The 12,680-nt window shown below is 52.4% G+C and overlaps 1 protein-coding gene across 1 annotated transcript; it reads left to right on the top strand.

Moving 5' to 3' along the window:
* Positions 1–12,129: 12,129 nt before the first annotated feature.
* CCR75_000760 (uncharacterized protein) lies at positions 12,130–12,658 on the top strand (the record flags this gene model as incomplete). The annotated part of the gene is made up of 3 exons (XM_067958866.1): positions 12,130–12,300; positions 12,365–12,465; positions 12,487–12,658. The coding sequence occupies 3 exons, from the start codon at positions 12,130–12,132 to the stop codon at positions 12,656–12,658; spliced, it is 444 nt and encodes a 147-aa protein (XP_067821407.1).
* Between the last annotated feature and the right edge of the window lie 22 nt (positions 12,659–12,680).

Raw genomic sequence — 12,680 nt, 5'->3', positions numbered from 1 at the left:
AGCCCCAACTGAGCCACGCATGCAGCAAACAAGAGGCGTACCATCTGGTGCCCTAAATCATCCCAGTCATCAGCCAGAAGGGAGCCCTCATTGCATAGAATTGCAGATACCCGGCACAGAAAATGTAGAAGGTGTGGCCAATTTGGGCACAACATAAGGACTTGCCCAGCATAGCAATAGCCATAGATAGGAGGTAGATATATAGACAGATACATATATAGATAGATATATAGATTAATAAATGCTTGAAAATAGTTTTTATATTGTTGGTGTGTTATGTTGCAAAAACGCTTTGGAATTTTGTGTGTGCTATGCGCAGAAACGTTTTGGTATTTTGTGTGTGTGTCATGTCGTAGAAACGTTTCGGGATTATGTGTTTGAAGAAATGTCGTAGAAAAGTCCCCCGTTGAATATTTGTAAAGATAATAAGAACCAAATAGATTGCGTGTGTATTAGCCAATCACGTTGCGAAATGCTACATCGACGCTCCGTCGGGGCTGACATGTAAGACTGTTGTGTATTGTTTAAATAATTTTCGGATTATTCATCGATGTGCAATACCGTTTATAAAACACTCTTCAATTTGCACTGATCAGGTGGAGGAGTATAAATCGTACATGGACTGGCGACAGCCAGCATCTACCTTACGACGGCCACCACACCGTCGCCACGCCCCCCTCCCGGAGAGGGTGAGGGGGCCCCCTCCCGTCCTGAGAAACCGGCACTCCCTGGGGGTGACCGATCTACCTCGTCTGGGGCGACAGTGCCGCCAGGTGATCCGGTGGGGGCAGGCCCCGACGTGACCGCACGCGACATGTTTGACGCGCTCGTCGGGGAGATGAAGGCATCACACGGTCCAAGTCAAGAAGCCGTTTGGAGGCCTACGATTAAAGAGCTGTTCACTCTTGAGTTTTTGCGACTCCCTATTCGGTTGGAGGCGTTGCCGCTCGCGCGGAAACGCTTTCCTAAGCTTAAGGGACCGGAAGCAGGTCGATTATTGGATCTTTTTCGGCAGGTCTGTGTGGAGCATCCAGGCACTTACGCAGACTGGAAAGGCATGGCTCGTAAGATCGGTCGGGAGATTGTGCTAACAAAATGGGCCTTTCCAGAGATTATTCGGCGCTTGGCCAGCCAGCATAAGTGGGCCACCGCTCCGGTTCCCATTCAGTGGGCACAGGTGGTACGTCACGGATCGCAGCAGGCCGAGGCCGCAGTAGCAACGTCAGTCGGAACCGTCTACGAGGACTTCATGTTTGATCCCGCAAAATTCTCAGTCGAGGAGTCGGCGGCTCTTAAGGCTCTTTGCGCCGCTCGTCTTCGGCCAGTTGACGCCAACCGATTACGCGAGGGTACGGATGCCGAATGGGTATCATTGAGGGGATCGCGGAAGGAATGACAGCATGCCGGCGGATGCCAGATTTTGTTAAGGCTATTCTGGACAGTAAGGAGCGCCTGCGGCTGTATAGCACAGTTCAAGCGCAGGTGGAAGGCCAGCTTGTCCTTCATCTCTCCCGTGGTCGTACAGTGCCGGTCAACAAGCGGACTACGCAAGCGATCACGGCGATGATTTTGGAGTCTGCCGAGTTGTTAACGATCAGCTTGCCAGCGGTTCACCGCCTGCTAGGGCTGACTTAGGCTATCAGCTATGACCGCACAACGAGGAGCATACACATTGTTTTTTTTTCGAGGGAGGCGGCTACGCAGTTACAAGATGTTCATATCCCCTTCCAAGGACGGGTTTATGTGCTGGAGAACGCACATCAGCCGGCGCAGGGATCGGTATGGCTTAATCAGAGGGGGCCAGATGGGCGTGCGGGGCACTCGCGTATGGAGTACACGGTGCTTCTATCTAACGTGTCTCGTTTTAACGAGATCGGGCGCGCATGGTTCAGTCCTTTCTTTAGCAAAACAACTCAGAAAGCTAGGCATTGCGGCCTATCTACAGTCCGAAATCGCAGCAGATTTTGAGATTGAGGACATGGACACGTGTACTCCGAATTCGCGGACGTCCACGACGTGGAGAGTCACCTTCCATCTTGCTGGGTGTCCGACTTTCTTGCAAGGGGTAGTGCGCCTGCTCTGAATTGGGACAGTAATAATTATTACGCACCTGGATGTTGGTTCCCGGTTCCAATGTCTGCAGTGCGGGATGTTAGGGCATCCGGCAGCTAAGTGTCAGTTAACGGACGCACAATTGCGTGGGCCGGGAGGCATTGTGGTGACGGAGGCGGAACTTCAAGCGGTGGAAGACCTGGCGAAACCGTTTAGCAGCCCAGACGGAATGCGTCAAATGGCGGGACGGCGGCTTCAAGCACAACGATCGGCCGACGTGGCGGCCCAGGCAGCGGTGACGCCAGCGGTCTCGGCGGACGTCTCCAGTGCCCCTCAGGAGGCCACGCTCCGTTCCTTGACAAAATCAACCGTCCGGTCAACGCTGCCCAGAACTCGCCTGCGGAGCCATCACAACCGGGATTGCGCATACGAAAGGAAAACCCCTGGTTGACACGCCCAAAACGAGGAGGGAAACGCGCGGTTTCCGCCCCACAGACCTCGGTGTCTCTGCCTCGTTCCAGTTCAGGTGGGTATCACGTCCTTCAGGATGTAGATCCTGACAGTTCTTTGTCGGCGCCGGTCTCCACAATAGGAAGGAGTCGGCTACTGAACATTCGATGTCGGTCCTCGGGTGCATAGATGATCTACAGGCGGCAAAAATCGAGCAAACTCGGGAGCCACCGCTGGTTCTTAGATTTTGGGGCCGGCATTACTCGGCCTGTCTTTATACAGACTGTATGACAACTTTTTTAGGCCTTGCGGATGATTCAGACTCTCCGGCCTCTGGACACTCTGTCACTCAGATCGTGGATGGTACGTCCGGCAGCAGCACACAGACGGGGCTTTGCGGGGCAGCTCGTCCTTGTTCAGTCGTTTTTAGGGAAGGGGGTCCCCACCAGTCAGACGGCAGCACTAACTCCCTAGTCGTGCACTCTTCCAACGATACGGGAGCTTCTGCTTCGGGTGCGCAGGCATAACAGCTTGCGCTGGTTGACTCGTCGCTTCGGGTGAACTCTCAGGAAGGTTTGTGTGTAGCTCGTAAACGTGGCCTCGTCGATCCTCAGGGAATAGACGGGTCGGAGAGGGTCGGTGTCTCCAACGTTCCTGCCGCATCTAACCTCAAAAAGGGTAGAGTGGGGGAAGGGCCAATTCTACCATTACTTAATATTATGGACGACCGCATAGATCGCGAGGAGTGGCCAGAGGTATGGCAGGCTCTAAGCCTCGATTGGCCACCAACGGCGACAACGCCGTGTCCTCTTGTCCACAGTGGCACCGAGGCTTGGATGACGACTGCACGACTGGAACCGGACGTTCTGCTGTATCACGTGCAGCATTTTGTCTTCCCGGACGAACTTCTTGCCAGCTTAGCTGATGAAGTGCTCGTGCAGTGGACAGCACAGTGGCGGCGGGAATGTCTACTTTCAGGGCTCCAAGCTTACAGGCACAGGGTGAAAGATTCCCCTACCGTCCTGTGGCTCGATACTTGGATAGCTAACACGAAGCGGGGACTCTCACAGTCTATGCTCGCCCCGCTTATTGACAATATGGACGATTGGCGCAGGTTTAAGAAGGCTAACTACGCAGGGGATGACATCTTACGATTATGTGACCCATGTCGGTGCATTCGGCTGAGTAAACATCTCCTCAGCGCTATTCTATTCGACAAGGAAATTTATGCGCTGACGGGGGACGGTGACGGACCTGTGCTTCCTTCAGAGCAACTCAGGTGTCACTGTCGCCTCCTTCGCTCCAATCAGGCCTATAATAAGGCGGTTTGGCCGTCAGAGGGACATCACGTGGACTGGCGACAGCTCGTCAATTACTTCGCGACAGCTTTGGCTCCTGCTGATCAGGTGAGTCTACTTGAATACAAAGGGCAGCCCTCGGGTGCGTCTTGCTACGATTCTCCGTCACATATCTCTGGATTCAGCAGATGCTTACGGGCGGTATCGTCTTCTTCAAAACTGGGATACTTCCCCTGAGGCGTCCGCAATCTCGCAGGGGGCCAGCTCGGAGACACGCTGTTCATTTCCCAAAATGTGAGAGGTTTTACGAAAGGTAATCGGTCCGGTTGGATGTCGGCGTGGCGACGACGGCATCAGCGTCAGCTTCCGCTGGCGTGGTGCATTCAGGAAACTCACGTGCACACGACAGCGGAAGCGGCCCTTTTGAGTTATCATTGGGCACGGCTGTGGGGAAAGCATTTAGACCCGAGCGTAACGTTGTCTTACTGGAGTACTGGGTCGCCTAGACAAGGTGGCGTAGCGATTCTTTTAGCCCCTCATTCTGCGGCGCGCGCGACGGCCTGGCATCCGGAGAAATGGAGCATCCGGGCGATCGCTGTTTCCATCGGAGAGGACGTACTCGTAAATGTGTATGCTCCTTCTCTCCGGTCAGAACGCGAGCAATTTTTTACTTCTCTTCTCTCTTGGAATATGGATCCCATGAACACGATCATCGCCGGGGATTTTAATTCGGTACAAAGTCCCTTAATTGATCGGTATGGATAACACCGTTCGAACCGGTCGGAGAGCCCGGCCCTGGATTGAGTGATGGAAGCAGTGGGTTTGGCTGACGCAAGGGTGCTGCGAGACCATGCGGAGGACGGCGGGACAGATGACTTTGAGGACCATTTCACATACTGGGAAGGGGACAGAGCTAGTCGCATTGATCGTTTTTACGTACACTCTACGTGGGCGGACCGCGTTCAGTGGGTCGAAGTGCGCGTTCCAGCTCAGCACTCCGATCATCAAGAAGTTGTTCTTCAATTACGAGGCGCAGGCCGGCCTCGTCGGCATTTCAGCCATGAGCGGGTGATCTATCCCATCAACGATACTCACTCCGACCGAGTCATTACGGAATTGGTCGACGAAATGGATACCGTGGCTATTGGTCAGGGGGTTGAGCCTACTCTTTGGGACCGGGAAGTTACCAAATGTAAGAGCTGCATTCATAAAGTCTGCAAGCGGGTCAAGCAACGCCGGGCGCGGCTTCGGCACACCATACGTCGACGCACGCAAAGGCACTTGTTCATCCGGGCGCAATGTATAGACAGCAATATGGAGGAATTACGGCAGGAAAATCTCACCGTCTCGGTCAACAGCCAGGACTGCAGAACAGTTAAGTTGGTCTTACCGGCGTGTAGCGGACTGGGAACGCGATCAAACGGTTACAACACTTCTGCATCAGCACGGGCCGGCTTTTACCCGGAACATGTCCATTGCGGATAAGTTTGCATCTGAATGGTCGACTGTCCTTAGTGTGAGTCATAGGACTGCACCTCTCGTTGACTTGCCCTCCGCCGTTCACGGCTTCGCAACAATTCCCGCCCAGCGAATCCTCACTCTAGCTGACAACATGGCGCTTCTACGAGATTTTACGGAAGCGGAAGTTCTTGCGGCTATTGCCGGCCTCAGTCGTCACAAATCAGCGGAATCGGATGGACTCAATAATGACTTTTACAAGGATACGGCTGCTCTTCTCGTCCCCGCGCTTGTTGGACTCAGCAATAATATTATGGCAGGGGAAGATCCTCCGTCCTCATTTCTTGAGGCCCTGATCATTCCCTTGCGAAAAAAAGGAGACTCGGCGGATGCGATGGATTATCGTCCCATCGCGTTACTCCAAACCAGTTAAAGAATATTCGCCAAAGTACTAGCGACACGGCTGCAACGGGTTCTACCGAAACTCATCTGGGACTCACAGCAAGGCTTCGTGCAGGGCAGGCAGATGTTAAAATTGGTGTTGATGATGTTATCTCAGCTGGCCACTGCGGCAACGGAAGAGGATCTGGACGCAATCAACAGCCGAGTCATTCTTTTGCTCGACTTTCGTAAAGCATATGACACGGTGGACAGGGAATTTATGTATGAGGCTCTGCGGCAGTTTGAGTTTGCTGAGCGCTATGTTCAGCTCATCGCCCGGCTACATACTCGAACGACAGCTACATTGCTTGTCAACGGAGAGCGGTCCACTTCTATTCCTGTTGTCTCAGGTATTCACCAAGGTTGCCCGCTGGCCCCGCTGCTTTTTCTTCTCGTCGTCNCCTCGTCGATCCTCAGGGAATAGACGGGTCGGAGAGGGTCGGTGTCTCCAACGTTCCTGCCGCATCTCACCTCAAAAAGGGTAGAGTGGGGGAGGGGCCAATTCTACCACTACTGAATATTATGGACGACCGCATAGATTGCGAGGTGCGGCCAGAGGTATGGCAGGCTCTAAGTCTCGATTGGCCACCAACGGCTGCAACGCCGTGTCCTCTTGTCCACAGTGGCACCGAGGCTTGGATGACGACTGCATGACTGGAACCGGATGTTCTGCTGTATCACGTGCGGCATTTTGTCTTCCCGGACGAACTTCTTGCCAGCTTAGCCGATCAAGTGCTCGTGCAGTGGACAGCAAAGTGGCGGCGGGAATGTCTACTTTCAGGGCTCCAAGCTTACAGGCACAGGGTAAAAGATTCCCCTACCGTCCTGTGGCTCGATACTTGGATAGCTAACACGAAGCGGGGACTCTCACAGTCTATGCTTGCCCCGCTTATTGACAATATGGACGATTGGCGCAGGCTTAAGAAGACAAACTACGCAGGGGATGACATCTTACGATTATGTGACCCATGTCGGCGCATTCGGCTGAGTAAACATCTCCTCAGCGCTATTCTATTCGACAAGGAAATTTATGCGCTGACGGGGGACGGTGACAGACCTGTGCTTCCTTCGGAGCAACTCAGGTGTCACTGTCGCCTCCTTCGCTCCAATCAGGCCTATAAGAAGGCGGTTTGGCCGTCGGAGGGACATCACGTGGACTGGCGACAGCTTGTCAATTACTTCGCGACAGCTTTGGCTCCTGCTGATCAGGTGAGTCTACTTGAATACTAAGGGCAGCCCACGGGTGCGTCTTGCTACGAGTCTCCGTCACATATTTCTGGATTCAGCAGATGCTTACGGGCGGTATCGTCTACTTCAAAACTGGGATACTTCCCCTGAGGCGTCCGGCGTCCGGAATCTCGCAGGGGGGCCAACTCGGAGACACGCTGTTCATTCCCAAAATGGGAGAGGTTTTACGAAAGGTAATCGGTCTGGTTGGATGTCGGCGTGGCGACGACGGCATCAGCGTCTGCTTCCGCTGGCGTGGTGCATTCAGGAAACTCACGTGCACACGACAGCGGAAGCGGCCCTTTTGAGTTATCATTGGGCACGTCTGTGGGGAAAGCATTTAGACCCGAGCGTAACGTTGTCTTACAGGAGTACTTGGTCGCCTAGACAAGGTGGCGTAGCGATTGTTTCAACCCCTCATTCTGAGGCGCGCGCGACGGCCTGGCATCCGGAGAAATGGAGCATCCGGGCGATCGCTGTTTCCATCGGAGAGGACGTACTCGTAAATATGTATGCTCCTTCTCTCCGGTCGGAACGCGAGCAATTTTTTACTTCTCTTCTCTCTTGGAATATGGATCCCATGAACGCGATCTTTGCCGGGGATTTTAATTCGGTACAAAGTCCCTTAATTGATCGGTATGGATATCACCGTTCGAACCGGTCGGAGAGCCCGGCCCTGGATAGAGTGATGGAAGCAGTGGGTTTGGCTGACGCGAGGGTGCTGCGAGACCATGCGGAGGACGGCGGGACAGATGACTTTGAGGACCATTTCACATACTGGGAAGGGGACAGAGCTAGTCGCATTGATCGTTTTTACCTACCCTCTACGTGGGCGGACCGCGTTCAGTGGGTCGAACCGCGCGTTCCAGCTCAGCACTCCGATCATCAAGAAGTTGTTCTTCACTTACGAGGCGCAGAGCGGCCTCGTCGGCATTTCAGCCATGAGCGGGTGATCTATCCCATCAACGATACTCACTCCGACCGAGTCATTACGGAATTGGTCGACGAAATGGATACCGTGGCTATTGGTCAGAGGGTTGAGCCTATTTTGGGACCGGGAAGTTACCAAATGTAAGAGCTGCATTCATAAAGTCTGCAAGCGGGTTAAGCAACGCCGGGCGCGGCTTCGGCACACCATACGTCGACGCACGCAAAGGCACTTGTTCACCCGGGCGCAATGGATAGACAGCAATATGGAGGAATTACGGCAGGAAAATCTCATCCGTCTCGGTCAACAGCTCGCCAGGACTGCAGAACGGTTACGTTGGTCTTACCGGCGTGTAGCGGACTGGGACGCGATCAAACGGTTACAACACTTCTGCATCAGCATGGGCCGGCTTTTACCCGGAACATGTCCATTGCGGATAAGTTTGCATCAGAATGGTCGACTGTCCTTAGTGTGAGTCATAGGACTGCACCTCTCGTTGACTTGCCCTCCGCCGTTCGCGGCTTCGCAAAGATTCCCGCCCAGCAAATCCTCACTCCAGCTGACAACATGGCGCTTCTACGAGATTTTACGGAGGCGGAAGTTCTTGCGGCTATTGCCGGCCTCAGTCGTCACAAATCAGCGGGATCGGATGGACTCAATAATGATTTTTACAAGGATACGGCTGCTCTTCTCGTCCCCGCGCTTGTGGGACTCAGCAATAGTATTATTGCAGGGGAAGATCATCCGTCCTCATTTCTTGAGGTCCTGATCATTCCCTTGCGAAAAAAAGGAGACTCGGCGGATGCGATGGATTATCGTCCCATCGCGTTACTCCAAACCAGTTACAAAATATTTGCCAAGGTACTAGCGACACGGCTGCAACGGGTTCTACCGAAACTCATCGGGGACTCACAGCAAGGCTTCGTGCAGGGCAGGCAGATGTTAAAATTGGTGTTGATGATGTTATCTCAGCTGGCCACTGCGGCAACGGAAGAGGATCTGGACGCAGTCAACAGCCGAGTCATTCTTTTGCTCGACTTTCGTAAAGCATATGACACGGTGGACAGGGAATTTATGTATGAGGCTCTGCGGCAGTTTGGGTTTGCTGAGCGCTATGTTCAGCTCATCGCCCGGCTACATACTGAAACGACAGCTACATTTCTTGTCAACGGGGAGCGGTCCACTTCTATTCCCGTTGTCTCAGGTATTCGCCAAGGTTGCCCGCTGGTCCCGCTGCTTTTTCTTCTCGTCGTCGAGATCTTAGGCATTGCGGTGCAGCAGTCACCGGTCTTGACAGGGCTCCCGGTGCCAGGTTGTGGGACGGTTCGACACGCATTCTCTGCGTTTGTCGATGACTCGACGATCTTTCTGGAGAAAGGGCGTCAGTTCGGGCCGGCGCTTCACCTTGTTTCTCGCTTTGGTGCGTTGTCAGGTCTCCAAGCCCAGTCGGCGAAAAGTAAGCTGATCTATCTTAATAGTGCGGTGCGCGGCAAGAATTTTAACGGCATCTCGGTCCTCCAGCCAGCGGACACGGTGAGGTATTTAGGATACGAGGTCGGGACGGGCAATTTACAGCATCGCAATTGGGCGTTTCGCATTAGGATGCTACAACGGCGCTTGTTCACGGCTGTCAAGGTTTCGACTAGAGTGGAGCATCGGGGTTTGATTCTAAACTCTATCATCCTGCCGTCAGTACTTTTTACGGCTGCAGTATTTGACATCCCGGAATGGGCACGAAAGGCGATTCAGAATTTGTATAAACAATTTTTGTGGGCCCGTGCAACGTCCACGGAAGCGAGCCGCCACAAGGTGAATCCTGGACTGCTCTTCACACCCAAAAAGGCAGGGGAAGTCGGGCTCGCCTCTTTCGAGGTTGCTATTAAAACACAGCGAACTAAACATGCGCTGCAATGGCTCACGCAAGCAAATGATAAATATTTAGCTCGTGGCGTTTCTGGGCTTATCAAGGTCAGCCTACAGCTTCAGGGATGGTACTACACGAGAGGCCTCGGGAGGGAGCGTGGTCGGCTTGTTTGGCTAAATCGTCGAAGGAATTGGTGGCGCGAGATCTGGACAAGCTTCTTGAGCCCACAGCTGAGCATTTAGAGCGTACTCGGGCCCGGATGACTGAGCACGGAGCACCCTTGCTTTGTGGCGCCGACAGCTGGTGGGATGGGGACGAATGGGTCTTGTCTTTTCCGCTTCGCTTTCCGGATGCGATAGCTGCTCCGGATCATCGTTTGCTCGCTATCTATCAATTCTGGGGGACGTTTGGATGGAGTAATAACCCCTGGATACGGGACTTGCGAGGTCTACAGCTGGTCAGCTCCAAATTCGACAGGATCGTTGCTTGTTCCATCTCGGACTTACACGTCCGTCGGACAGGACAATCAGAGTTTACATTCCGCATCCCTCCTGCGGGTCCATCCTTTTCTCACCACTCACAGTCTAAATTACGGCGATGGGCAACGGCTATCTTGCTGGCATCATCATCTTTCCTCGTTGGGACTGAATTGGCGGCTGAGCCTCCATTAAGGTTGCGGCATGCCCCTCCGTTTCGGTACGACTACGACTGGTCAACAGTGCGGCGGGGTCACATCGTCAGGACTCGACGAGGTCTTCAGGGCCTTCCGGATGGCCAAGTCTACCTGCAGCAGGGAGCCGATGGGTTCCGTTGGTTCTTCCTTACGCAACCACCAGAGCTGGCTTCGGCCCTTGTTGATGGGTGCACACCCTTTGCCGAATTTCTTCAGCGACACGGTGTCGTCTTTTTCGCTCATCCTAGCCATCACCGTTTTCCATGGTCGGCAGCGGAGCGCGTCGCTAGTCGATCCCTTCGGACGCCAGTCCTTCGACGGGCGTATCAGCTTCATAAACGACCGTTAGCGGTTGCATTACGGCCGTTGTTGCGGCGTCTGGACGCCGTCGTCTGTTCGGATCCATGGCAGCGGGCGGCCTCCCATCAGAGTCCGTCCCAGGTGTGGTGTCACGCACATGGGCTTACGGATCATCAAGTTTGGACGTGTTATCGGATTGCTACCAAGCGACTCAACCTATATCACGCAGGTAGACAGGAAGACATTAGCTGCCGTGCATCGTCGGGGTGTCACGGTGTTAAGGAGTCTCCTGCTCACATTTTCTGGGACTGTCGGAGGGCGCGCGCGTGTTGGGGCAAACTCATCCGGCACTGGACAGGCGTCACAGAGGCCCCTCTCGGGGACACGGGTCTTCTGCTCAGCTGCGCTACTAGACGAGCTCCAGCGATACCGGCACGGCAGCGTCTTCGGCTGCTTAAACATTTTCACGACGATTTCGAAGTGGCGGTTCAGGGCTGGAAGCGAATCTGGTTTCTTCTGAGTACTATCTGCCTCACTCACTTATGGAATGAGCGAAACGACGCGGTGTTTAGAGGGGAGCTGACCACGGTAACTCACAGTGTCGCTTTTTTTTGGGCGCACGGGATTCGTCAACTTACGGCGTTGGCGAAGCGGGACCATCGCGGTCCGGATACTGTAGTCCAAGGAGCGGTTTTGCACGCCTGCCTAGACTTATTTACTCTTGAGCCGCAGGATTTCCCGGTAGCTCCTGAGGTCAGTCACGAGAGTTCACCGTCACCGGTGCTGCTTTCCTGGCTCCGGAATTTTCAGACATCTTATACTTAATCTTATGTAATAGACCGTCATGAAATCTCTCTTAATACCGTTTATAATACGTTTTGCACTGGTTATTCCGTTGAAAGAGACAAATTCGGGTAGAACTGAACTTGATCTGGAGTGTGTATGCAGCAGGCGGATGGGTAGTAACTTGTTAGCTAGCAGCATTGCGTCAATTTAGTAATTTGAGTTCGTCGATCAAGTAATTTGTGTGCGACCATTTAGTAAATCTTTATAAATATTCCTTTTAGAGGAAACAATATATATGTAACGGGGTGTAATAAATATTACCGACTGGTTTCGGTACTACTTCTGTGAGTTCAATGAGTGTAAGGGAGCTCGACATCCGAGGTAAGTGCCTATACCAGTCAATTTAGATGATGGAATTATAAGTATAGCATTGAGCTCATGCTGAATAATTGACAGAAAAATTATAGATCGAAAGAGCGGTGACATCGCGACCAAATGTTCTACAAAGAGAACTACGGACGCTACGCACCAATAAAAAATATTTTTTAATATAAGAAAACGTAAAGTGTACCATCGTCATCGCACACTTAACTAAAAGACAGGTGTACCAAATAAGGAGTACACAAGTCTTTTCAACGGTCAATCTATCATAATGGAAAAGAATACGCAACCACGGCAGCAGCGCGAACGACTCGTTTACCAAAATGTAATTTGCAAGCACGCAGACAAAAGTCTAATTGAAGCATGGAAAGAGTCTCGCAACGCTGTCGGTGCCATAATTTGTGCTGACGTCACACTCTTGCAACATTACATGCTGGATTCGGTATTCCTAACTCGAGCAGTCAATAATAGCAGTATTGACTAAATTTAAAAAAAATATTTTTCAGGATGCAAAACAAGAGTTTGAATATACATACGCTTCTAAACGTCGTTGTCTTTCATATCCGTTTGTATTGACTATTATCGCCACCAGAAAAGAACACAAAACGTGCGTTTTTTTATTGACAAGACTAGATATGAAGCCCTTAACCTTGGTTGGAATTGATAGAAAAGGTGACTGCAAGAAGCAAAGAAGCAACACATGTGGATGGAAGAGTTTTATAGGTGATGAAGGTGAGTTTGTGTACGATCTTCATGCAATTGTGAATCACCATGGCGAGTCATTATATGGCAATCACTAGACTTCGTACGTTCGAAATCATA

The sequence above is a fragment of the Bremia lactucae genome, linkage group LG2 (assembly GCF_004359215.1).
Source record: "Bremia lactucae strain SF5 linkage group LG2, whole genome shotgun sequence".
Lineage (NCBI taxonomy): Eukaryota > Oomycota > Peronosporomycetes > Peronosporales > Peronosporaceae > Bremia > Bremia lactucae.
The sequence above is the reverse complement of the archived record's forward strand: the minus strand, read 5'-3'. Positions and strand labels throughout refer to the sequence as shown.